The 23763-nt window shown below is 49.3% G+C and overlaps 10 protein-coding genes across 10 annotated transcripts; 5 read left to right on the top strand and 5 right to left on the bottom strand.

Moving 5' to 3' along the window:
• Window positions 1-638: 638 nt before the first annotated feature.
• On the bottom strand, window positions 639-1528 carry BJX68DRAFT_175756 (transcriptional coactivator p15/PC4 family protein). Its single transcript, XM_071037124.1, has 2 exons — window positions 1124-1528; window positions 639-1070 (listed from the first exon to the last, which is right to left on the bottom strand). The coding sequence occupies exons 1-2, from the start codon at window positions 1373-1375 to the stop codon at window positions 840-842; spliced, it is 483 nt and encodes a 160-aa protein (XP_070902920.1). The 5' UTR covers window positions 1376-1528; the 3' UTR covers window positions 639-839.
• Window positions 1529-1606: 78 nt separating this feature from the next.
• Window positions 1607-2595, top strand: BJX68DRAFT_228665 (PaaI family thioesterase). Its single transcript, XM_071038899.1, has one exon. The coding sequence runs from the start codon at window positions 1706-1708 to the stop codon at window positions 2174-2176; it is 471 nt and encodes a 156-aa protein (XP_070902919.1). The 5' UTR covers window positions 1607-1705; the 3' UTR covers window positions 2177-2595.
• Window positions 2596-2646: 51 nt separating this feature from the next.
• On the top strand, window positions 2647-5845 carry BJX68DRAFT_175738 (PX domain protein). Its single transcript, XM_071037123.1, has 2 exons — window positions 2647-3328; window positions 3388-5845. The coding sequence occupies exons 1-2, from the start codon at window positions 2793-2795 to the stop codon at window positions 5777-5779; spliced, it is 2928 nt and encodes a 975-aa protein (XP_070902918.1). The 5' UTR covers window positions 2647-2792; the 3' UTR covers window positions 5780-5845.
• A 550-nt stretch (window positions 5846-6395) lies between these two features.
• On the bottom strand, window positions 6396-9287 carry BJX68DRAFT_278729 (DDHD family phospholipase; the record flags this gene model as incomplete). The annotated part of the gene is made up of 4 exons (XM_071048594.1): window positions 6396-6525; window positions 6583-7770; window positions 7823-8549; window positions 8603-9287. The coding sequence occupies 4 exons, from the start codon at window positions 9285-9287 to the stop codon at window positions 6396-6398; spliced, it is 2730 nt and encodes a 909-aa protein (XP_070902917.1).
• Window positions 9288-10146: 859 nt separating this feature from the next.
• sac6 (fimbrin) lies at window positions 10147-12774 on the top strand. The gene is made up of 5 exons (XM_071037120.1): window positions 10147-10444; window positions 10542-10752; window positions 10803-11476; window positions 11529-12511; window positions 12565-12774. Exons 1-5 carry the CDS (start codon window positions 10422-10424, stop codon window positions 12597-12599), a joined length of 1926 nt encoding a protein of 641 aa, XP_070902916.1. The 5' UTR covers window positions 10147-10421; the 3' UTR covers window positions 12600-12774.
• Window positions 12775-13824: 1050 nt separating this feature from the next.
• BJX68DRAFT_262949 (RNA-binding protein) lies at window positions 13825-14966 on the bottom strand (the record flags this gene model as incomplete). The annotated part of the gene is made up of 5 exons (XM_071044565.1): window positions 13825-13877; window positions 13929-14295; window positions 14367-14466; window positions 14519-14575; window positions 14884-14966. 5 exons carry the CDS (start codon window positions 14964-14966, stop codon window positions 13825-13827), a joined length of 660 nt encoding a protein of 219 aa, XP_070902915.1.
• Window positions 14967-15169: 203 nt separating this feature from the next.
• On the top strand, window positions 15170-17364 carry BJX68DRAFT_175538 (putative mitochondrial carrier protein). The gene is made up of 5 exons (XM_071037118.1): window positions 15170-16020; window positions 16072-16392; window positions 16453-16731; window positions 16789-16925; window positions 16989-17364. Exons 1-5 carry the CDS (start codon window positions 15916-15918, stop codon window positions 17209-17211), a joined length of 1065 nt encoding a protein of 354 aa, XP_070902914.1. The 5' UTR covers window positions 15170-15915; the 3' UTR covers window positions 17212-17364.
• A 527-nt stretch (window positions 17365-17891) lies between these two features.
• BJX68DRAFT_228653 (60S ribosomal protein eL18) lies at window positions 17892-18967 on the top strand. Its single transcript, XM_071038898.1, has 4 exons — window positions 17892-17940; window positions 18068-18172; window positions 18251-18618; window positions 18673-18967. The coding sequence occupies exons 1-4, from the start codon at window positions 17937-17939 to the stop codon at window positions 18748-18750; spliced, it is 555 nt and encodes a 184-aa protein (XP_070902913.1). The 5' UTR covers window positions 17892-17936; the 3' UTR covers window positions 18751-18967.
• On the bottom strand, window positions 18882-20955 carry BJX68DRAFT_175451 (glutamate-5-semialdehyde dehydrogenase). The gene is made up of 3 exons (XM_071037117.1): window positions 20174-20955; window positions 19950-20111; window positions 18882-19896 (listed from the first exon to the last, which is right to left on the bottom strand). The coding sequence occupies exons 1-3, from the start codon at window positions 20472-20474 to the stop codon at window positions 18989-18991; spliced, it is 1371 nt and encodes a 456-aa protein (XP_070902912.1). The 5' UTR covers window positions 20475-20955; the 3' UTR covers window positions 18882-18988.
• A 53-nt stretch (window positions 20956-21008) lies between these two features.
• Window positions 21009-22751, bottom strand: BJX68DRAFT_252952 (putative COP9 subunit 3; the record flags this gene model as incomplete). The annotated part of the gene is made up of 5 exons (XM_071042632.1): window positions 21009-21497; window positions 21557-21709; window positions 21780-22223; window positions 22284-22520; window positions 22590-22751. The coding sequence occupies 5 exons, from the start codon at window positions 22749-22751 to the stop codon at window positions 21009-21011; spliced, it is 1485 nt and encodes a 494-aa protein (XP_070902911.1).
• Between the last annotated feature and the right edge of the window lie 1012 nt (window positions 22752-23763).

Genomic DNA, 23763 nt, shown 5'->3' with positions numbered 1-23763 from the left:
CCAATAAAATCCACAGACATGGGACGCAGATAGATGAAAGCAAGAGCATTTGATCGAGGGGAAGCAAAGGCGGCTCAGGGGCGGAGTGGACCCCAGAAGAAGAAGCACCGACCAACAGTATTGTTGGTCAGTCCTCGATGCGAATGTGGGGTCAAAGGCCGAATTTTCAATCTTTGAGGCTCTAGATTAACGGGAAAAATCCATTGCAATCAGGGGGAGTTGGCTTCCCGTCCAAGGCACATGGACTGGTGACCCATTTGCAAGGCCAGTCAAGGCCTGATAACTGGACTGGGAGTTGAGGCCTTCGTTCAACAGCAGATTGGAGTATGCTTTGTAGGTTCCCGGGGCTAAACCCAATCAAGCTGAAATTTATAACCGCGCGCCCTTGGAAGCCTGGGAAGCTGGAGCTTGCAGCTTTAGATTCTGGTGCTGGTATGGTCGTATAACTGGATGGAAGAAATTGTTCCAATTCGACGGAGGAAAAGTCCATATCGCCGCGATCCCCATAAATCGCGAATGACAGAGCTTGAAGGCTACGGACGCGGATTCCCTCTTTGTATAGTATGAGTGGACCAAGCTTAGTATGTAGTTGTAATGAGACAAGTTCGCCAACAAGTTGATTTCCACCCATCCCATGCCCCAGCTTGATTTACCTGAGTGACAATCGATTTATTCTTGGAAGGCTGACTATATTGATAGATATGGTAATCTGTGTGAACAATAACGAAACGCCTGCCTGATACATAAGATTGTATGAGAGAAAGTTGTGGGGACATATCCCGAAATCAATCCACAACAACAAGCCATAGGGAAGACCATTAACGCCCGTTATTTTAAAGCTATTCCTCCTCTTCATCCTCATCACTCGTGGCCTCAATGTTCTTGCGGGTAGGGCCAGGTGCTGAAAGCTCGTCAGTGGAATCCTCCTCTTCTTCATCAGCACCGAAAGTAGCCCGCTGTCCAGCATAATTAGGGCGCGAAATCGACACTCCCTTCTCCTGAAGGGCAGTCTCGATATCAGGTAGTAAAGCCACCAATGCCGAAAACTGATCGATAGGCAATGAGATGCCCTGTGTTGGGAAAACATTAGTAGTCAATTGGTCAACATCAGGGAAGAACATACTTTTTTTCCAGGAAGCTCTTGACCGTCCTTTTCGTAGTACTCCCTGATATTGACCATGGTTTTACCGCGGAAAGTGGATATAGTCACACGGCGCATTTTCGATATTTCCCAATAGCTTTCTCCATTCGCATCTTCTCTTCTGCTCAGGCCACCTGATCGGGATGCAGCATTATTCTTGGGCTTTTTCGTACGAGGAGGCTCATCCTCGTCAATGAAATCATCAGAGATTCTCTTCCTAGAGCGAGAAGCCATGGTTAAGAAAATGAAGAGGGAAAATGAGGTATTCTGGGCGTAGAGAGAATGCGTGTGATATTTAATTTGCAATTTCTTTCAAGACTGCTCCAATCCTGGGGGTAAGAGACCAAGATAGGTTTGGGTTGACTGGACAGGAGGTGAATACAAGGGAGTCACGTGATGAGAGGAGCTCCAGTTGCCTTTATCTAGGATTGATGTTGTTGGCAGTGCGCAAACTACGGCAGAAGTCTCACCGCGCATAATCCCGCCTTGAAAACTTTGGATTCACAAAATTAATGGAAAATCCACATTCTCGTCTCCTTGACATTTGTTCTTTGATTTTAATTCATGGCACAAACCACCTCCGCACCACCTACTGAGGTGAGCCAACCATTACAACAGGTTCTCAATGTCTGGAATCGCATCCGAGTGAACAGCCCCATCTATGATTTCCTACTTCGCGACGTGGACATTTATCATGCCGAAGAGGGCTCCTTCACTGCCAGAATCCAGGTTGCTTCCAAGCACCTGAATTCGAAAGGCGGGTTGCATGGCGTCTTCTCTGCCTGCGTCACTGACTGGGCTGGCGGTTTGGCAATTGCCTCATGTGGGCTTGAATCTACAGGCGTCAGCACAAATATCAATGTCAGCTATCTTTCGTCAGCGGCCGCTGGTGACTGGCTGGAAATCCAAGGCCATGCTAATAAAGTTGGGAGAAACCTTGCCTTTACCACAATAGCCATCTCGAAATGCACGAGCTCAGGCGAGACCACCCTGGTCGCTCAAGGATCTCATACCAAATACCTTGCCCGACGGTGATCACCGATCAGAAAGCTCCCCACGCTTGGAAGCTTTCCCAACTTCACGGGGTTCCTCACCGTAGGCAAACCCTCGAACCCTACCGCAATCTTCTTTACATCTGGCATGGAGAACATGTACTTTGAATGCCGGATTCACTCGGATAGCGGAGAATTATTCCCACTTTCTCTCCTTGAATCTTTTGCTCTTTCTTTCGAAAAGTCGAAGCAAAGTTCGCATTGAGTAGTGGAGACATGCAATATATTGTTCTTTAGCCATATAATGTATATAGAAACTATAATTACTCCTGGTACTACTAGTACCATAGTAGTATTTGCTCTTGTACGTCTTGACGCAAATAATGACACAGAGGGTGATACCCTGTCCAGTGACAGGTACCATAACTAAGAACTCCGACCATCTGCGGAGTATTATGTAAGCACACCGCATCGTTACCCAACACCATCGGTGCTTGTTGCTGGGCCAAGACGCCCTGATCGACGATGCTCCGCCTCAACATGTGAAGGCGGAGAACGTGCGAGCTCATATATTTCCAACGGATAGGTTATCTCAATCAAGCGCAGAGCCCAACGGGTTCATCGCATCCCATGCACCGTTTTCATCCATTCCAACGACCATGGACGTTTCGGACAATGTCTCACCTCAATTTGACGAACTCGAGTTCACTGCACCCAAAGACTCCACGATGAAGGGCAATATAGGCAGCTCACGGAGACGCGAAAATGGAGACATCGCGAATATGAAAGAGCTGGTAGATCTGGCTCTGCATTTTCTCTCGACATGCAGCAACGAAATGCTACTTCTTGTTCTCGCCGTACTCATGGGAGCCACATACATCCTCCTAGGGAGACTCGGGCTAATAATCATTGGCATAGCTCTCGGGGTTGTCTTACATGCCTCGTGGGATAGTTCGAGCGATCACCCGTTGGATCCACAGAGATCCAGCAGGAGGCAGCTTTCGCTGCAAGTAACTCACAGGCTACTTGACTGGCAAAACAAGAAATGTGCTGAACACGAACAAAACGCTCGCGAGGACGGAGAGCATATAACAGGGGAGATATCGGATCTGGGATTTGACCCTTCTTGTTATGGGCCTGCGACAGCTAGCGCCTTACAGTCATTGGTTGATGCAGCGATTAGAGATTATGTGAAGTAAGTACTACCTAGGTAGCAATATATGCCATGTCATGAGCTTACGAGCGAGGGTAAAGTCACTGGTATGATCCGATTCTACCTTCGGAATCGACGTTTCCTATCTCTTGTCGCAGAACGATGACTGGTTTCATCAACTCGCTCTCGTTCCATCTTTGCCGTAAACGAACGGCCGACACCTTCCTAGAGTTTCTCACCAATTCATCTTCGATGGTCATCGTGTTCTTGAATGAGCTATCTACAGCATTCGAGGCATCTGAACCTACTGCCACAGCCAAAGATGCTATCCTGCGCTATCTGGAATCCAACCCTGAGAGCAGCCTCGCCAATCTGCTGGAGAGACAACAACAGCAACGAAAACTCAAAATGATATCAGACGATATCTTGTCCCGGTTCTTGGAGCCCAGTGCGTACAAATGCATGCCGCTTCGGACATTTTTCCGTGAGATTCTGGCCGGAGTTGCCTTAGAGTCGACGATTGTTAGTATGTCGCAACCTGAATTTATCAATGGCTGGATTGCGTACCTACTCAGCGAGGGCGAATCTGAAATTATGAATGCAATCGATGCCGGCGTGGAAGGGGCGCGATCACAGGGCATAGCAGGCGCTCGAGTTTCGGGCGATGATACGAGCCCAGCATCAGTATCTGTGAAAGGCCATGCTGCAGCGCCCGAGTCATTTAAAAAGATTTCTGATCAATTGCGCAACAAACCAGACCAGGCGACGGAGGAGGCCATGGTGGAAGCTAAACGTCTGAGCGAGCTGATCGCGGCCCAAGCTCTCAAGAAGGGCCCTGGCCAGGCTTTTCAAAACCAGGCCGGCGAGCAGACCTACTCAACAGCTAGTGAAGGTAGCCGGATAGAGGAGAAAAATATCGTTATTGAAGGGGCCGAGGATACACATCAAGTTGGGCCAAGCAGATCCAGTGGCTCGGCCTCTTCACCGTCACTACAGTCTCCAAACCAGGAAAGTCTCGGCGCACCACCGGCGTTTAGTCTACATCGTGCTTCTATAACGGTAGATGATTGCATGGACTCTGGGGAGAAGACTTCATTGCGGGTGAAACCGCCATCAAACTACATGATCCAAGTTGAAACCCACTCCGGACGTTCTACTGGTTGGATGGTATTCAGAAAATACGCGGATTTCGAGTCCATTCACGAGACATTGGGAACAATTTCTAGGTTAAACCAATTGCGGTTTGGAGACTCGCATCCTGTCGTGCCGCCTTGGAAGGGCCGAACAAGGCAGGCCCTAGCGGGTGATCTAGAGCAATATCTTCAAGACGCTCTCAAACTGGAGCCGCTTGCTGAGAGTGTGACCATGAAGCGCTTTCTTGACAAGGACGGGGGATTGGGTGCTGAGCCCGCGGATTTATCGACAAGGCCTGGCTTTGTGCTTCCTGTTCAAGCTGCGTTTGAGAACGTCGGAAAGGGTGTATTGGGCGGGGGAAAAGCTGTTTTTGAAGGTGTCTCTGGCGGAGGCAAGGCTGTCTTTGAAGGTGTTACTGGTGTATTCGGTGGTGCGCCCAAAAAAACAGCAGCAATGGCCGGCTTACACAACAGAAACAAGATAGCCGGTGGGGATCTGAAGAGTGACCGGCCTCCGAGCGTAGGCTGCTTGATGGAAAGTGAAGGTTTGAGACTAAGCGGCGATACAATGGATGGTGCATTATCATCTCGAACGCCGGGATCGACTCATACTCCAGGCTCCCCTTCGCCGAGTGAGGCAGCTACCCAATCTTCTGATACACCCATGCGAACCCCCGAGTCAGAGCAAAATGCCGATAATGGATCCACAAGGGGCCGAACCTCCTCCGATTCTCTTTCAATAACCAGGAATAGGACAGCTGCCGGCTCAACTGACTCCCTGAAAGAGAGGGATTGCGAAAATGCCACCGTTGCAGAGAGCAATGGGTCCACGGGAGCTTCAGCTGAGCGGAAAGTGCAAAGCAATCCTATCACGACAGAAGAGACTCGCATGGCAGTTGAGCTTATCTTTGCCGTTATCAACGAACTTTATTCCCTGTCCTCCGCCTGGAACATCCGTCTGACTCTGCTCAACGCGGCAAAATCCTACATACTTCGTCCTGGAAACCCAAGTCTAGAGACCATCCGCAATTTACTACAAGAATCTATGATTGACAGTCATAGCTCAGACGAGGCAATCGGTGAATATTTAGCTAAACTTCGCAAGAACGCCCTGCCGACTGCAGAGGAACTGAGTGCCTGGCCGCTCCCCAGCTCTGAATCCGAACAGGAACGTCAGAGAGATGCTGCTCGCCGAGTTCTTGTCCAGAAAGGGCTTCCGCAGGCGATCACAAGTATCATGGGAGCGGTTGCTAGCAGAGAGGCTCTTGGCAAGGTCTTTGATAGCCTTCAAATCGAGGTTGTCGCTCGTGGGTTTGTCTTCTCTATCTTCATGCAGGCGTTGCGGGCTGTGGCGCTCTAGGGAGACATGGTATGTATAGTGATGATACCTTGATATTGCAGCGATAGAATGTGTGGCAGGATGTGCTTGAGACCATTGACTGTATATCAATCCCTTCGCTTCTGGGTCGAGGCCTCGACTCCTCTACCTGTTTAGCGATCACGGTGCGCAATCAATCGGGTATCAGACTGTATGTATAGAGCTCGTGTCCACCTTGCACAATCATGAGGCCTTAGCCATTCATTATTTTCTACCGGATAGCTCTTAATGCGACCCAAACGGGCCAAGATGGTCCTGGGAGAAAGGACCGGAAGGTCGGATGAATCGACCCAAGAAAAACGTTTGATAATCAAAACTAAAATACCCAGGGCCTCGGTGACTAGGTGCATATTGGCTGCGATGGACTGAAACGTTGTTAACCCTAAAATCTAAGAGTGTCCAGGTCATCTTAACCAGTGATTTATTGGGACCGGGTAAAATACTAATGCGAGACAGTAACAAAGCAGAGAAGTCTTGCACATCAGATGGTATATTATAGCCCAAGATAGCTAAGCCTGTTCTTAAATTTCCCGGTTTGGGGTTTATGGCGGCCCTATATGACTCTATATGAAAGGTCAGCATTAGGTCGGCCATTCTGTCAACGGTTACCCACGCGCAACCGTTTTCTGCACAGCATTTGTGAGATCATGAAATGGTTGACGTCCTCGTCTGACCAGTAACTCAGATGACTCGCAAGGCTCGCGATCAGAGATATATCGAATGCTCCCCTGTCAGGTCAGATCAGCACCAAGTACCGGAAAATGTGATGGAAGAGGCAGCTATACTCTTGTATGCTATAATCGACTCGCCCATTTGAATTCAAGAGCCTAACCTTCTCATCTTCTAGTCGTAATCTTCTCAGACCACGATCAATATCCTCTTGTCCTGTTTCGAATTCGCTCTTCGAATCACTGTCTGCTTTCTGGCGCCTCAGCTTGGCTTTCTGAAAGCCCTCATAGAGTGTTTCGATATCTGGGTCTATCAAAGTCGGACTGCGATCTCCCAGAGAATCAGAGTTAGGCTGTAAGGAAGACCGCTGTTGGGAGCGGGTGCTAGAATTATGTGAAGAACTCTCGTCAGAACTGATACCCAGGCTGCGGTTGAGCAAGCTGCTTGCAACGCCAGAGGTGAAATTAGTCCACAGAGACCCGACACTCTGACCCACGCGACTCCCAATCATCGACAGGCTTTGTCCGGACGCGGTCCATATGCTTCGCTTCACTGATGGTAAAGGCTGCGGCTTGAGAGATGACATTGCTGGGGATATCAGAGGCTCCATGCGGTAGCTGACCGGATCCGAAGGGTGGAATATGTTGTACAACTGCCGACACCGTGGTACAGATACCGCGAATTGAGACTCATTTATCATGCCCCCGGAGCTGAAATTGGCGGATTGACGCTTAGAGTTGAAAGTTGCATTGACGGTTTCATCTTCCTCACCCAATTCGGATGGTAATTCACTTTTTTCATCCTGCAGGAAAGGTCGGCCAGCAATTTTATTGCCCTTGAGCATCTGGAAAAGGGCAACCGGCGAACCCAGGCAGAAGAATTCTTCACACTCAAAGGCGAATGAAGAGGCCCCAGAAGCGGCTTTCTCCCCTGAATGGGTTGCCTTTCTCGCCTCGGGATATCCAGAGCAGAGAATATCAAATAGAATTGCGCTCCCGAGAGAGTGTCCGCAGAGGCTCACAGAGCCCTTGAAAGAAGAATTCCTCTTCTTGTAGAGCTCCACTATTCGATTGCATTCCTGCTTTACTATAGATGTTATATGCTCGCAGTACTTACTCTGGTAAAGAAGCACGTCCACTGCCAGATCAGATATGAGGTTCCGAACAGCAGGAACACTCTCAAGCGTGATATCAGATAGAGCAGGATAAATATCGTCCTCCAGGGCGTCTGCATCTGCAAGATCAAGCTCTTTACGGGTTTTCCCAAACTTTTTGTACGGAAATTCCAGCAGATGTCTCCAGCACCTGATGCGCATTAGCCAAACAAAGCCGGTATCATATTGAACATGTGACTCACACGGGAAGAACCTGGATGCGGCAATTCTTTTGTTTATCTGGGAAGGCTGAATTAAGAGCCTGGAGGTCGGGGGATGCCTTGTACACGCTCTTCATTGTTTTGCGTAGGACATTGACATCGTGGATAAAGTTGACACTTTCCAAGCGCAGCCCTAGGCGTTGGCCGATTCCATGCGTGACCAAGACCAAGTGATCTATCTCTCTTTCCCTATCCTCATCATCTGCCTCCCTTGAATCTTCCATCTCCTTTTCCTCCTGCCTACGCGCCTGCTCTTCGAGCTCAGTTGCATCCTGTGTGCTAGCCAAGGACGAAACACGCCGCTCTAAAGCTCTTTCAGGTCCCATCTCAGCTGGGCCCTCCGGGAGATGGTCTTGCGCGGAGCTGGATTTTGCGGCATCGGCTGCTCGCCTCGTAGCCGAGGCTGAACTGGCGGGGAGCGCCCCGGAAGGTGCGGGTATGGAGTCGCCGGTCGATTTCTGATCGGAACCTTTCTTGTCTTGCGCATCGCTCTGTTTTTTAGTCTCGATAAACCCGCGGACAAGCTTAGTACCTGCGACACCCCCGAGAGTTTGGTATACTGTTGTGCTCACTCTTGACATAAAGTCATCACTCGTGAGAAGAGACGTCGTTGCATCTTGGTAAGAGACAATACTGTTCATGTAAGAGCCGAACAGACGGTATTTTCGTGTTTCATTTATAGACACGGTAGGTGGATTACCATAGCCCTCTGCCTGGTTAGCTGCCGGCTGGAACTGAGAGTTACGAGCCAGTCTAACGTACCTTGTTCCCGGCCATTCGATGCTGGTAAAGGCTGGGCCAATGGTTGATTGATGTTTTCAAATCGCCATGGTTTCACCTTTAGATAGCCCTCCTCAAGCTGAGTGGCAAGGTTCTCTTCACAGGGCCTGATTGTTGACCCTTCTTGAAAGAACCACGTTCCGCGACGAACTTCATATACGGGACCTACCCAGTAGGATGGACCTAACTCCCGTCGATTGATGTCAACATCAAAAAGGTAGTCTTCGTTAACAGGTACCTTTACGGATTCATTCAATGCTCTGTCCACGGGCTGGTTGTAGTGAGCCTGTTCCCGTTCCGCCTCAGTATTACAAAGATTCTGGAAGGCATGTTCAACGGACTGTGAGTCCTTTGGCGTAAAGGGGACAAATTTCTTAGGTTGCGGCAGGGGCTTCGGGTTTTCCCTCTTCTGGTCGGACAAAGACGGCTTCCACTTGGGTGAGTCTACCGCGTAGAACCATCGCACTTTTAAAGGGGGGCAATCTGCCGGATAGTGACGAAGGCTCAAGCGGTGTCTATGAGAGACGGTGTGGTCTTCTCCTTTAGACCGCTGGAGAATATCCTGTGCATCTGCATTGACGGTTGTTTGGCTATTGGCATTCTCCGAGCCGCTTTTATTTGAAAATGTCCCCAAGAATGCCGTTCCTTTTGAAGCATCGGATGCCATGAACCTCCAAGTAAAGCGAAGGGCGTAGGAACCGATAAAACGGCCAGCGTTGGTTCTGCTGACGACAGGCAGGCGAGACGCCAGCGGAGTAACGGCAAGCAAAGTAACTGCGTACATGCACCGTGTTCAATGGATCGGGTTAATCGAACGGATTCGGTGAAACATCTGAAGATGGGTCAGAAGGCAGAGGTAAGATTCGTGATTTTTCAGATTTCAGTGGTAGATAGTCCATAAGTAACTCCGGAGTTGGCCTCGGTTCTCTTCGATTTTCCGTGGACTTTTAGGTCATTCCAGGTACAATGCATTGTTTCTTGGCACCACATTATTACAAAAGCCTAGGCTGTGCTAGCCCAGAGCTCTACTCAAAACCCTCCAAGGTAAGTCTCGACCGAGTCATCGAAATTGTAACTCTTTACAGAGGGAGTAGTAGTATAGGGTTGAAGGTGCACTGTGTGCGTTGAGGAACACGAACTCATTGTTATTGAAGCCAATGACGTAGACACTGGCGAAAGCTGTGCGTGACGGATCGAGGGGTAAACTGGAGCCCGATTGGATCTTACCTCAGCCACTCGGTTTCCGCGCTCGTCTTCAGTTCGAAGTGTCTCTTAAACAGAGGAAGGGAAAAGGTATTGCATCATCGATTCGATCAGGACAGTTTTGAATTCATGAATTAAAGATTGACCGGTGGGAAACTGTTTGCCTGCATGGCTGTATCTCTACCCATGACCCCTTCACAAGTTTCGCAGGAGCCCTAGTCTCTCACACGAAGAGGGAGTAAGATTGATCGATGAGCTGAAGATAGGACTGCCCAGTAGTGCCCACTGGGTTGTGGCCTCTTCTCAACCCCGCCCCGCTTCTCTAGGAAGGCAGGAGGGTAAATAAATCTGCCTACCCAGTCTACGCAATCCGCCCAAAGAAGGCCCAGGCTACCTAAATATGGATACTATTAGTACTTAACCTTGCCCGCGCTGTATCGTCAAAGCCACACTATCCACCAGACCCTCTTAAACCACCCAGCTTCTCCATTAAATACCCCCGAACCAATTCCTCCTCCCTCCGACAATCTTCCCCTTTTCCCTGCGACCTTTCTGGTATTCCCCAAGCGCCAGTCGGACACGTACGGTCCAAGGAAATATGAACGTGATCAAACTTCAAAGGTTAGCTCACATTTCGTAGCGGCTTACGTCGTCTCCGATATTGCTTCATTCTTTCCCATTTCCTTTTGTTCGTCCCTAACCAAGTCGCACTTCTTAGGAAGTACCCGCAATTCGAGCAGGGCGATATTTTCTCTCTCCAGGATGCATTCAGAAAGTTAGATTTGGACGACAAGGGCTATTTGGACGAGGCCACTGTCATTAAGGCCACGCAACAGTCAGAGCGTCAACCCTACGATGTCGTGCGCCAGGCATTGAAGGAGGTTGAGCTTGACAGCTCTCGCCGCGTGGAGCTTGACGACTACGTTGATGTGTGTGCTTCAATCATCAGACTTTGAATCCCAGAGCTAACCCTTCCTAGCTCATTGCCAAACTTCGTTCTGGTTCGGCGCAAAGCGCGCCTGTCCGGGACCCTGTTTCTGCAGCCGCACCCGGAGCTCCCCGGCATGTCTCAAAAGGGAGCGTTGGAGGTAGAATCCATGTCCAAGGGTCTTCCTCAAACGTAACGCATACAATCAACGAAGATGAGAGGACCGAATTCACGAGGCATATCAACGCCGTCCTTGCAGGCGATCCAGATATTGGGAGCCTCCTACCCTTCCCTACCGATACCTTTGAGATGTTCGATAAGTGCAAGGATGGTCTGGTCCTCGCCAAGTTGATCAACGACAGTGTCCCTGATACAATTGATGAGCGCGTATTGAATAAGGCCGGCAAGAAAATCAGAGAACTAAACGCATTCCATATGACCGAGAACAACAACATAGTTATCAACTCTGCTAAGGGAATCGGGTGCTCGGTTGTGAACATTGGAAGCGGCGACATCATAGAAGTGCGCGAGCACCTTATCCTTGGCCTGATTTGGCAGATCATCCGCCGTGGACTCCTGGGCAAAATTGACATCAAGCTCCATCCTGAGCTCTACCGGCTTTTGGAGGAAGATGAGACGCTTGAGCAATTCCTCCGCCTTCCTCCGGAGCAGATTCTGCTTCGGTGGTTCAATTACCATTTGAAGAACGCGCAGTGGCCTCGAAGGTATGATACCTCGGTCTCTTCAAATTATAAGTTCAAACTAACAGCGACGTAGGGTCACCAACTTCTCAACCGATGTAAAAGACGGCGAAAACTACACCGTGCTACTCAGTCAACTGGCACCCGAGCACTGCTCACGACAACCGCTCCAGACCAGGGATCTCTTGCAACGTGCAGAGGAAGTCTTGACCAATGCGGATAAGGTTAATTGTCGCAAATTCCTGACACCAACCTCGCTAGTCGCAGGAAACCCTAAGCTCAACCTTGCGTTTGTCGCGAACCTGTTCAACACCATTCCAGGACTTGACCCGATTACCGAGGAGGAGAAGCTCGAGGTTGAGGACTTTGATGCAGAAGGAGAACGAGAGGCTAGAGTCTTCACTCTGTGGTTGAACTCACTCGACGTGCAGCCTGCCGTCAACTCGTTGTTTGATGACCTGCGCGATGGCACGATTCTGATGCAGGCCTACGACAAAGTCATCCCCGGGAGTGTCAATTGGAGACATGTCAACAAACCCCCAGCCTCGGGGCAGGAGATGATGCGGTTCAAGGCAGTTGAGAACACCAATTATGCTATCGAGCTTGGTAAGCACCATGGTTTCTCACTAGTGGGTGTACAGGGAGCAGACATTACAGACGGTCAAAGGACCCTTACACTGGGACTGGTATGGCAGTTGATGAGGCGAGATATCACCAATACACTTTCAAGCCTGGCGAGCCGATTGGGCAAGCGCGAAATTACAGACTCTGAAATGATCAAGTGGGCCAATGATATGTCACGCAAAGGTGGCCGGGGATCTTCCATACGCAGTTTCAAGGACCAGTCAATCGGATCTGGTGTGTTCCTCCTGGACGTTCTCAGCGGCATCAAGGCCTCCTACGTCGATTATGATCTTGTTACGCCTGGTCAAACCGATGAACAGGCGTATGCGAATGCTAAACTTAGCATCAGTATTGCACGCAAATTGGGTGCAACTATCTGGCTGGTTCCTGAGGATATCTGCCAGGTCCGGTCTCGTCTTGTTACTACGTTCATTGGTAAGTGTTTCTAAACGGCGGTCTAGGCTTGACACTGACATTCTTCTCTTTAGGCTCTCTCATGGCTACGTATGAAAAAATGCAATAGCTGATATCGCAAGCCTTTACTCGATAACAAACCATGCAAAGGGGATGTCGCTTTCCTTGTTCATAGTTATGCTAGTATTGTCTCTAGAATCGTTGACCAGGTTCCAAAATAACTAAACAAAACGACCATTTTGGCCTCAATTTCAATGTGATGGTTGCTAATGGATCATTACGGTGGATGATAAAGTAGCTATTTTGCCATAGCCGAGCGCGGAAATGTAACTGCTTAAAGGGGGTCTGGCTGAGTCGTACCTGTTCATGATTCTTGCAGCCATTTTGGTATGCAAGCTCATCTCCGAAAATAATCTTAACTCCAATCAGTGGGTCGTCGGAAAGAAATGATCCTCTCTGATGAATTGCGAAAATGCAAATGACGGGTCGCTTCCGGTCACAGCGTCACAGGAGGCGCAGTTTAGTGATGCGGATTTCCGGAGCAGAGTTGAGCTTCATGACTCATCTTCGTTGCATCAAGGTCGGCGACGAGTTCGAAGATCCGCTGCTCTGGGACAGTATATCTTACGGCTACTAGAGGACGATGTTCGAAAACAAAACCTAACGGCTACCGAGAATAACGATCGCAAGGCAAGGGACGACGTGATGGATATTAGAATCGTTTAATTTATTCTGCGACGGAAGGCGAAGCGTACGGGCCGCTTTTATCGGAGTGAACGCATGGACGACAAATTCGGCAGGTGTGGGAATGGATAAAGAAAATGAAACGGATCGGCGTGGTTCGAGACTGATTCCCGTTGCTAGCAAGATGATGAATACCATGTCGAACAAGTAAACCCATAACCAAAGGTAATGATCACTTAGCCATCATTTCTTAACCGCAACGCCTCGTCCATTTTGTCTTTTTCGGCTCTCGAATCGCTTTTCCTGATTGGCAACGGAAGTTTGAGATAAGAGTACGGAGTAGAAGCAAACGAAACACAAGGTGACAGAAGAGCAGTATTGCGGTAAAATAGGGGTAGAGGAAACAGATAGAGGTGGGAAGGCCAAGGGAGTAGCAACAAAAAGCTTCACTGGTGCGAATGTTAGGAAATAGATCAGACAAGCTTTTGGGCCAGTAGCCGGGTACCGGTCCAACAGACAGCCACCTTTCAAGACAGCATGAGAATACATGCCGACTGTTGAGAAACTGTCAGCATACTACCAGTCTCCGAAGAGCCAGGTAAGCGACAGAATAAAATCAAACCTCTGTCACTCTTTTTAGCAGAGAGAATCTACTCAGCAGTATCAAGTTCGTCATGAGCAGACGTCAAGGGCTCGAGCGGAGCTATGTTACTTCAGCAAATGTGTATATTCCAACACTAGGACGAAAACTCACCTTTCCTATCTTCACCATTTGGACCGTTCTCACGCTCTTCATCGCGTCGCTCGCGGTCGTCGTCACGCCTCTCCCGATCATCCTTGAGGTCGCGGTCTCGCTCATCGGGACTGCGGGAACGATCACGAGAGCGGTCTCTGTCTCGGCGGTCGTAGTCGCGGTCCCGGCGATCATAGTCGCGGTCACGCCGTTCGTAGTCACGGTCATGTCGGTCATAGTCACGTTCATACCTATCATTGCGTGGGGAGTACTCTCCACGAGCACGGCGAGGTGAGGGAGAACGACCACGGCGAGGAGGGGTGCGGTCGCGGCGGCGGTCGCGGCCCGAATCAAAACGCCAGGAGGCAGATGGGGGAGTCCTAGCCCACTGATGAACGGTCAGAAAAAAAAAAAAGAAGAAGAAAAGGATGCCAAGGCAACTACTAAGATGCGGCTTACTTCAATCTTTAATAAATCATCGCGACCGATTCTCTTGTTGTGCATCTCGTGATATGCGTCATCAGCATCCCGGCGACTTTCGTATTCCACAAAGGCAAAACTACACTCCAAGGTTAGAACCTTCACAGGGAGGAAAACGGTTGAGATCATACAGGCGGCTAGACGGAGTACGCGGTGCAGGAATGTCGCATCGAACCAGGCGGCCGTAGCTGTTTAGATAGATTAGCATGCGATACGGTGCAAAGGAAATGAGTAGTCCATTGGTGGAAACGAAGACACGAGGATGGGAAAAGACGATGTGCAGAGGTACAAATATGGAAGAAAGGGAATATATATGAAGCTCCAAAGTCTCGACCAGACAAAAATGTCTGATGCATAAGTGGGTGTTCTCAGTATATAGCAAGGACTATCACCGGCGTCGGCATCGCGAGACCCGATCGAGATGAACAGCGGAGTTGGAGAGATATACGATTCGGATGGTCATGGTAGCGGAAGGTAATCGACGAGCGGAACGTACCGTTCGAATTCGTAGGCAAGATCGCGAGCGCGGGTGCCATGGCCGAAGCCAGTGACGTATAGCGTGGTGCCAGGACGAGACATGATGGCCGTAGGTCAAGATACGCGTACCGGACGGGATGTTGTATCTGAAGGTCGATTCAGGGTCTGCGAAGAGGGTATGAGAAGTGACGGAAGAGACTGGAAGGCGAGCAAGGGTTGAATGATGTGGGCTACAGGCGGCTGGATGTGCCAAAAACGAAGTCAGTTGAAGGCCAACAGCTTGTGTGAGAGTCTAACCACGACCTGACAGTAAGCGCACCCGCAAAGCGCCAGATCAGCAACTGTCTAGATCTTCATAAGCACAGGTAACAGAGCATCAAATAGTCACAATCTTTTGACCAGGATTGAACCACAAGTACTTGTTCTAGGGTATACTCCGTATACTTTATCGTTCAGACACCGCGCGCTTAGAACAATCCCGATTCTTGGGGCCCACTCTAAGGGATTCCGACAAAGAGGCTCATTTCATCAAACGTGGAGAGTTTTTCCGACTTCTTCCAAGGCGGTTCTCGGAAGTCATCGTGGAGCCTGCCCCAGAACCCCCTGATAATACTAGCGACCTTCGCAACAGACTATCATTTCGATATTTTATCCTTAACCCTCCCAGTAAAACATCTCACTGGGGCCTGAGTTCCTGTCCCCGTTGTTATCCCGAGACTCCGACACGCCGCGTCGCAGAAATCCCTCCTCGTCATCTGCCCAATCTTTCAGATCAATTCTTACTTCGATTCGCTTTCGTTGCACAATGCAGCTATAGTCATATACTACACATGGCCAGTGCAGGATTCAAGGACCCAATAGTGCAATCCCACCTCGCTGCAGATCGGCCTCCCTCCTATATATAACTTTGTGAGGTCAGCCTGGTCCTCCGCGCCTGATCCAGCGGCAAGGGGAATCATACCTTTTGGCGGTTCCGCAGGCCACATGCCGATAGCTACCACTAGCAGATCTAAATCTTCATAAGTCAGATATCTGCGCTTGCTATCCGAGAATGAGCTTGGATCGACAGAAAGCTACAGGGGACGCCGGGTCAAATGGTGATGAGAAATCTGCCCTTCCAAAACTTTCGCAATTCCCGCCACCGAGTGCGACCAAGGTAGGTGGAAAGAAAGGTCTGTTTCTTGTACATACAGCTCACCAATTTTAGCGGACGTTTCCGGAGAAGAGCCCCTCATTCCTGAATGGCGTCAGAGGCGCGATGGCCGAACCTGTTACTGCAGCTTTCTTTGCCGGAGGTGTAGCGGGTGCCGTATCCAGAACCATTGTTTCGCCGCTCGAGCGTTTGAAAATCCTTCTCCAGATACAAACTGTTGGCAGAGAGGAGTATAAACTGTCTATCTGGCAGGCGCTTAAGAAGATCGGAAAAGAAGAAGGATGGCGAGGGTTCATGCGGGGAAATGGCACGAACTGCATTCGGATCATCCCATACTCCGCAGTTCAATTCGGGAGCTATAACTTTTATAAGAGAGTGAGCACTCAACCCGGCTGACGCGCGTGATAACCTGGACGTATGTATAACGCTCTCTAGTTCGCCGAGCCATCTCCAGGCGCCGATTTGACACCCTTACGCCGACTTTTGTGTGGAGGGGCGGCTGGGATTACCTCAGTGATCATTACTTATCCTCTGGATATCGTTCGTACTCGGCTCTCCATTCAGTCCGCGTCTTTTGCTGCTCTCAAACGAGAAAGCGCCGGCGAGAAACTTCCAGGCATGTTCACAACTATGGTCTTGATATACAAAAATGAGGGCGGCTTCTTCGCCCTGTACCGTGGAATTGTTCCAACCGTTGCCGGTGTTGCTCCTTACGTATGAATGGCCAAGCATTGATATACCGAAGATGATACGTTGGCTAACCGTGCTTAGGTTGGGCTCAACTTTATGACGTACGAATCAGTCCGTAAATACTTGACGCCGGAAGGGGACACTACACCAGGGCCACTTCGGAAATTACTCGCCGGCGCCATCTCTGGGGCCGTCGCCCAAACATGCACATATCCATTGTAAGTTGCGCCGCGCTTTCTTCCAGTCTCCCTCATTGTCGCCAGTGATGCTAACGAGCCCAGTGATGTTCTCCGGCGGCGTTTTCAGATTAACACGATGTCCAACATGGGATATCAGTACAGCTCCATTCTTGACGCTGTAAAGGTCATTGTGGCCGAGGAGGGCGTGCGCGGTCTTTTCAAGGGGATTGCGCCGAATCTCCTGAAAGTAGCACCAAGTATGGCGAGCAGCTGGCTCAGTTTCGAGCTTACGCGGGATTTCTTCCTAGGTTTGAATGATAGGTGATGACTGCTGGGGACCGTCTCTTCTCAGAAACCTTTTGGACGTCAAGGCAATAGAAATGGGTTGCATCCTGATAGCTGTATATTGATGCGAGTTCCAAACCGTGATTTTGATAGTGTGAACTGGCTTAATTTAGAGTAGAAGATAGGAATGATAAGATTCATCTGATGCGTCAATTAGAAGTATAACTTTCCGCTTCCAACCACCTGAGGAAATCATACGTAAAAACCTGAAAAGGGGTAGTGAAGCCTTCACTAAACCTCAGAGTCCTTTTGTCAAGTCTCCAGATGCCGAAACAGATCGAATAGATGCTCGAAAAGAAATGGAAAACTAGTAGTATAGCACTGTATCATGTTCGCAGTTGGCGTTCATTTTCTCGCGACGACGGGAAGTCACAGGCCAAGTTCTCGAGATTTCCATGGGGGACGATTTTATATCACACTGTCAAGAAGCGACTTTTTCGATTTGATTTTTTCTGCTTCGGGTTTTTCATTTGACAAGTAATAATCTTTCCAGAAGAGATTGGCAAATGGAGGACCCGAGAGACAGATCGGGTACCTCGTGGTACCGCGTAGTAGTACCCCAGCTGGACACTTCCCGAAACGTACTAGTGTAGGGCTCAACCCGCACACACCGTCCGTCTGAAAATCATCTATTGAATCTCTGATGAGCTTCACTTTACATCCGGGAGCGACAGCCAACTTTACGGTCGAAAAGTCTCAGCAGCCATGGGTATGTTTCAACACACTATACTGCTCCCTGCTGGGTTTTTATTCTCAATGCAACCGAATCAGCCGTCTCCATCTTCAAATTTGCTCGACGTTTAGGAGAATTGTGCTGATCTTTGGTGGTTAATTAGGTATCGACTTGGACCGCCACCATGTGCGCAGCACTCACCGCAAGGCGCCGAAGAGCGAGAATGTGTACTTGCAGGTCTTGGTGAAGCTTTACCGCTTCCTTGCCCGTATGGTGACCCTTTGGAGTTCAGTCAAGAATTGTATATGAGTGGATGTGGAGGACTAATTGGAGGTGTGAACTGTAGGCCGCACGGAATCGAACTTCAACAAGGTTGTGCTGCGCCGCCTTTTCATGTCCCGTATCAACCGCCCCCCGGTTTCGCTTTCGCGCATCGTTTCGAACGTCTCCGAGTCGCACCAGGGCAAAACCGTTGTCGTGATCGGCTCTGTCACTGATGACAACCGTCTCCTTACCGTCCCCAAGCTTTCCGTCGCTGCCCTGCGTTTCACTGCCACTGCCAGAGCTCGCATTCACAAGGCCGGTGGTGAGACTCTGACTCTGGATGAACTCGCTCTGCGCGCCCCTACTGGAGCCAACACTCTCCTTCTCCGCGGTCCCAAGAACGCCAGAGAAGCCGTCAAGCACTTCGGTTTCGGTCCCCACAAGCACAAGGTTTGCATCCTCTTTTCTTTCGGGGAGTACTGGTTGCGGCTGACACTTGTCTAGAAACCTTATGTCCGAAGCAAGGGTCGCAAGTTTGAGAGAGCCCGTGGACGCAGAAGGTCTCGCGGTTTCAAGGTCTAAAGGAGGAATAGTTGAAATTGTCATGACAAGCACTCATTCCCGCCTGAATTAAGATTGTCGTACCGACCCCTGTCATTATCAGACTTTTTCGAACCGCAGAGGCCGCAAATTTTTGAGATGACTTGAATTCAAGGAAAAAAAGACATTCTGCTGATTTTACGAAAACTCCGGTAGATGGCGTCGATCGGGTTGAAGGAAAATGAACATTCTATAAATTTATTGCTCTTTCAACATTGGGCTAGCGTATCTGCAAATTCTCGTGCTTGTACTTTCTTCCGCCTTCGCCCTCAAAGTAATCCCCTGCCCGGTGGCCATTACCTCGGATCAGATACTTGTAAATTGTCAATCCATCCAATCCAACAGGTCCTCTAGAGTGTATCTTATTTGTGCTGATACCAACCTCTGTGCCGAATCCGTACCTCATTCCGTCTGCAAATCTCGTCGATGCATTCCAGAAAACTCCGGCGCTATCAACACCTTTCATGAAGAAGTTGGCCGCATCTTCTGATTCGGTGATGATAATGTCCGTGTGTTTGGAGGAATGAGCATTGATGTGGGACACTGCCGCCTCAACACCCGTCATAGATAGCTGGGGAACAATTGTTTTGACGGCTAACGTAAGATCTAGAAACTCCGTGTCGAAATCGGAGTCCTGAGCATCACGTAGCGCCTCTGCCTCAGCGGGAGTCAATGTTTTCACGAGCGCAACTTTGGAGGACACATCGCAGCGGAGGGTAACGCCCTTGGCAATAAGCGCTTTAGCGACAAGCGGGAAAACGCTTTTCAAGACATCTTCATGTACGAGTAGGGTTTCCAATGAGTTGCAAGCAGCTGGATAATCAGTCTTCGAGTCGACCACTACCTTGACAGCAGTTTCTGGGTTGGCATCCGAGTGCAGATATGCGGAACAGATACCATCTGCGTGTCCAAGAACCGGTATTTTGGTATGTTCTTTGACAAATCTAACAAGGTCGTTGGATCCGCGAGGTATGACGAGGTCGATGAAGGAGTCCTGTGCCAACAAGTCGGAAACTGCAGCCCTTGTTTTCACAAGTTGAATGGATGCTTGCGGCACTCGAGTATGCGATATGGCTTCCGATATCACATTGGCAATGGTCACAAATGACTCTGTGGATTCTTTCCCGCCTGTTCGAAGTCAGCGCAGTTTCGATGAACAGTCAGTATCGAGGTTCACTTACCCTTCAAGATTGCAGCATTGCCCGACTTGATAGATAACGCAGCGATATTTGCGATAACCTCTGGACGGGCCTCAAAAATTATTAGCAGAACGCCAATTGGGCACGTCACTTTTTCGAGCGTGAGGCCATCGTCAAGGAGCGTCCTCAATGTCACGTTTCCAACTAAAACAGGGTCAGAAGGTCGGTGCAGTAATTGAAAAAAAAAAGAGAAAACGGAAACCTACTGGGGTCCTTTAGGCTCCTCACACTCAAGATACCCTGCAACATGTCATCGTATTTTCCTGGTCTTGACAGGTCGAGCCGCTTCAAGACGCTATGACTGAGGCTTCCGCCCGCAACAGATTGTTCTGCAGCTTGGAGGTCCCTGGCGTTGGCCTCGAGTATGGCTGTCTTATTTGCCAGGAGAGCATCATGTAGCGCAGTAAGGGCTTCGTTGCGCTCTGCTTCAGACCGGGTCGCAAGATGTCGGGAAGCGGAAGAGGCGGCTTTGGCGATGTCAATCGCCGAAGACTCTGTGAGAGACATCTCGAGGGAAAATAGGGACCCGCAAGAATCAGTTTTCAGAGGCTGTGAACTGTGTGGTATGAGCTAGTCTACCATGCTGCACGAATAAACCAAAGGCGTGCGCTACTGGTGTTAACCGAATTCACGGATAGTGTGGGGAATGAGTCACCCCACGGCAGACATAGTACTCCGAGTCGGTAGCTCAGGAACGACGAGAAACCAATTAATTCTGAGAAGACCAGAAAGGGGGCTCAGTAGTATCAGTATGCAGTAGGAAATGTGCTTTGAATTTCGCCCGCAGCGTTATTAAAGCATACCCAAGACAGTCGTGTAGCGGATTGGAGCACCATTTTCAGCTTGAATCTACTTTGAGTCGTACGTAGCAATCTGCTCATAAAAAAGGCTATTTGAGGCAGGTACAACTCCAGCTAGATAGAGGCCGCATGGTGGCAGGGTGCGGGGTTCTCGGAAGTTGGATACGATATCCATTTACCCACCCACCACACCACCCCCCCCCCCGCGGACTTTCTGCATTCCTAAGTAGCATGTCCCGTTTCAATGGCCATCTCCCATGAGATCTTCGTCAATGTCACCGCCGCCTCCTGCTTCGCCAGAAGGGCTAACCTTGTCCGAGTTACCACTCCACTTCTGACTCTTAGCTAGAAACTGCAAGTTCTCCCGGGAAAGTTCTAGCGTCCGATCTGTTTGCGTTACCCCTTGCGCGATGGCGTTTAAGGCGGTCTTTGCCCTTATCAGTTCCGCACGAATATGCTCTTCCTGGCAAGTGTCACTTCGTGAGCTCAGGGAAAGCCGCAGCATTGTAGCGCCATTTTCCTGGGGAGCATGCGACAGACTAGCCCTCAATGCCCCGGACATCACGAGTGACGCGACAAATTCCTCAATCTCGTGTGGACTTTGCGCGGTCGATGACGTTCTTTGTAGTACATCAGGCATTGTGAGGGCAGAGAATGTTTTCCCCAACTTGACAATCACGAATTTGTCATATGCTTCGAAAAGCTGAGATACGAGTCCAGTATTTTTGTCCTGCAAAAAAAGTTAACATAGATTTCCTGCTGGGGTGACAGAGTGGGGGTAAAACGCACAGCTTGCCAGATGGTTTGTCCTATATCTATCTCAGTGATCATCTTCTGCAAATCGCCCTTTTCGAATGCCTCAGTCAGCGAGATGTAGGGACGTGCCAATGATTGGTAAACCCTGATAACATGGGGAGCAATCATCTTGGAAGTAGGAGGTATCTGTGGATTGAGATCTATCAGCCATGCGCCAACGCCACGCAAAGACATCACTATGGAGGAGAAAAAATACCTTTCCGTATCCAAGCAGGTTTGCCAAAATCCACTTTTTGTATGCCTCCACCATTATTTTGCTCACCGCGTTGGCAGTCGGCGAGGCTATAACCGCATTCAAACAGTGACAAGCTTCGTCCCACTTTTTGAGGGCCATGTAGATCATCGCACTGTAGAGGAAGTATTGAAGGTGATCTCGATGTGACAATTTAGATGAGATACCAGACGCATTGGTCACAAGCGTCGTAGTGGGTGTATACTCCGAACATGAGAGATACCCATGGTGCACATGGTCTGCATCTGTAGGGAAGTGGTAGATAAGTTGATTGGTGATGGGGAGTGCATAGGTGTAGGATGATGAAAGCAACGCGAGCCTGACCAGGAGGAGGTGTGTTGAGGTAAATATCCCACAAAGGCCAAGTCGTTCTAGAGCATCCCTGGTCACTTTTAGAGCTAGGAGAGTCTTCCTAGAGGTTAGCGCTATCCAAAGTAATAGTGGCCCGAGGAATGAGAAATGTCTTGCCTTCGAAGAAGTCAAAGCTGCACTGGCCACGATTTCAACAAGCTGCCGCCACTCGTGAAGCGAGTAGCGGATTTGGATTGGATCAAACGACCGCAGGAATCTAACAGCCCATTTCCACAGATTTCCTCCGGGCTGAAGTACATCGGGTATGTCGCGCTTTGTTCTTTTCTGGGCCTGTTGTATATGAAACCGCAGGAGGTAAAGGAAGGATAAACTGTGTGTTGATGGGCTGAGAACCTGTGGCATAATTGCAGAGGTCAGTATGTACCTTGTGCTGACGCACTGACACGCTTCAAGTATGCTTACTTGTAAAAACTCATTTGGGTCGGTCGTGCTAGCAATCAGGCCAGGCTGCTTAAGGTATGCGACCAGTTCTCGGAGTTGGCGGTCATATAGTTCGTCTGCCACATCGGTTGCGCCATGAGGGCGAGATGGTACTGTAGATAGGCGCGTGAGTACGTCCGACATCATTAAAGCGGGGTTCACTGTGGAAGGGGAGGAACGTGGTAAATTTTGCTCAGTACACCATAGATTGCGCGGGTGAGATGGGATTAATATGGGTCAGATCTAGGTTCCACGCGAAGTCGCCGTGGTGGATGCATATGACGTTCCTTGTGGCATTTGAGCTGATGGTGGTGGATATGTAGGTACAAAGCTTGAGGCTCCCTAGACATCAGTTGTGGCAGTCCAATACCAACAAACATCCACTAAGACGTGAGGTCACCTTAGTTTTAGGTTAGCCTACCCGGGCAGTACCCATCCACTATGGGTAAAAGTAGTACGTAGTGGGTTGGTTCACGTAAGACACTTGCAATATACTAAGTTAGAGCTTTATACTCTATAGACCTTAGTTAGCCTATTATACTCCGGTCGACCTAGGTGGGTTTCATAGTGGAGCGATTTGCCACTGAATCTTGGTGGTTTTTTCTGCCGTGTATGACAAAATATTGATTTCCTGGATATTAAAGCTATTTAGAAGCGCCTTTACCCCTTAATATGGCCTCTCCTGGCGTTAATAACTGTTAGGGGTAGCACGCTTATCGATTGACGAACTAGCTACGCCTGTCGGTATAAAAGGAATAGTTAAGGGACAGTAATTTGGGTGGCCATAGTAGGACGTAAGAATATGTGGGTCACATGCTTAGTAGGGATGTTCTAGAGCTATAAGGCTAAAGGCTAAGTTCTCCTAATGGTTAAGCTTAGCCTATAATAGTACCTCCCCTCCCCTATAAGGTAAGGCTCTATTGGGGGGTTTATTTAGCTCTAGGTACTAGATAGCTACTACTTTTAATATTATCTTTAGTAGTTTATATTTATTTAAGGCCCTCACGAATGTACTTAGGCACTTGTAATACATAGTCCTTAGTCAGCCCATGGGCTAACTAAGCCTATAGAGAACTTCCTCTACTAATTCTAACCTTTAGTATTAATTTACTATTAGATTCTTATTCTTAAAATTAAGCTATTATAATAAGCTATT

Source organism: Aspergillus pseudodeflectus (assembly GCF_044049435.1).
Source record: "Aspergillus pseudodeflectus strain CBS 756.74 chromosome Unknown BJX68scaffold_6, whole genome shotgun sequence".
In the NCBI taxonomy this organism is placed as follows: Eukaryota; Fungi; Ascomycota; class Eurotiomycetes; order Eurotiales; family Aspergillaceae; genus Aspergillus; species Aspergillus pseudodeflectus.
The sequence above is the reverse complement of the archived record's forward strand: the minus strand, read 5'-3'. Positions and strand labels throughout refer to the sequence as shown.

Excerpts from the sequence above, each read along its gene's own strand:
- BJX68DRAFT_175756 (XM_071037124.1), bottom strand. The coding sequence starts at position 1,375 with ATGGCTTCTCGCTCTAGGAAGAGAATCTCTGATGATTTCATTGACGAG. Across the intron at positions 1,071-1,123 it reads AAGAGCTTCCTGGAAAAAAA|GGCATCTCATTGCCTATCGA; the intron begins GTATGTTCTTCC and ends TTCCCAACACAG.
- BJX68DRAFT_228665 (XM_071038899.1), top strand. The coding sequence starts at position 1,706 with ATGGCACAAACCACCTCCGCACCACCTACTGAGGTGAGCCAACCATTA.
- BJX68DRAFT_175738 (XM_071037123.1), top strand. The coding sequence starts at position 2,793 with ATGGACGTTTCGGACAATGTCTCACCTCAATTTGACGAACTCGAGTTC. Across the intron at positions 3,329-3,387 it reads GCGATTAGAGATTATGTGAA|TCACTGGTATGATCCGATTC; the intron begins GTAAGTACTACC and ends GCGAGGGTAAAG.
- sac6 (XM_071037120.1), top strand. The coding sequence starts at position 10,422 with ATGAACGTGATCAAACTTCAAAG. Across the intron at positions 10,445-10,541 it reads AACGTGATCAAACTTCAAAG|GAAGTACCCGCAATTCGAGC; the intron begins GTTAGCTCACAT and ends CGCACTTCTTAG. Across the intron at positions 10,753-10,802 it reads AGCTTGACGACTACGTTGAT|CTCATTGCCAAACTTCGTTC; the intron begins GTGTGTGCTTCA and ends AACCCTTCCTAG.
- BJX68DRAFT_175538 (XM_071037118.1), top strand. The coding sequence starts at position 15,916 with ATGAGCTTGGATCGACAGAAAGCTACAGGGGACGCCGGGTCAAATGGT. Across the intron at positions 16,732-16,788 it reads TTGCCGGTGTTGCTCCTTAC|GTTGGGCTCAACTTTATGAC; the intron begins GTATGAATGGCC and ends AACCGTGCTTAG. Across the intron at positions 16,926-16,988 it reads CAAACATGCACATATCCATT|TGATGTTCTCCGGCGGCGTT; the intron begins GTAAGTTGCGCC and ends TAACGAGCCCAG.
- BJX68DRAFT_228653 (XM_071038898.1), top strand. Across the intron at positions 18,173-18,250 it reads GCTTTACCGCTTCCTTGCCC|GCCGCACGGAATCGAACTTC; the intron begins GTATGGTGACCC and ends TGTGAACTGTAG. Across the intron at positions 18,619-18,672 it reads TCGGTCCCCACAAGCACAAG|AAACCTTATGTCCGAAGCAA; the intron begins GTTTGCATCCTC and ends ACACTTGTCTAG.
- BJX68DRAFT_175451 (XM_071037117.1), bottom strand. The coding sequence starts at position 20,474 with ATGTCTCTCACAGAGTCTTCGGCGATTGACATCGCCAAAGCCGCCTCT. Across the intron at positions 20,112-20,173 it reads GAGGAGCCTAAAGGACCCCA|TTGGAAACGTGACATTGAGG; the intron begins GTAGGTTTCCGT and ends ACCCTGTTTTAG. Across the intron at positions 19,897-19,949 it reads CAATGCTGCAATCTTGAAGG|GCGGGAAAGAATCCACAGAG; the intron begins GTAAGTGAACCT and ends GACTTCGAACAG.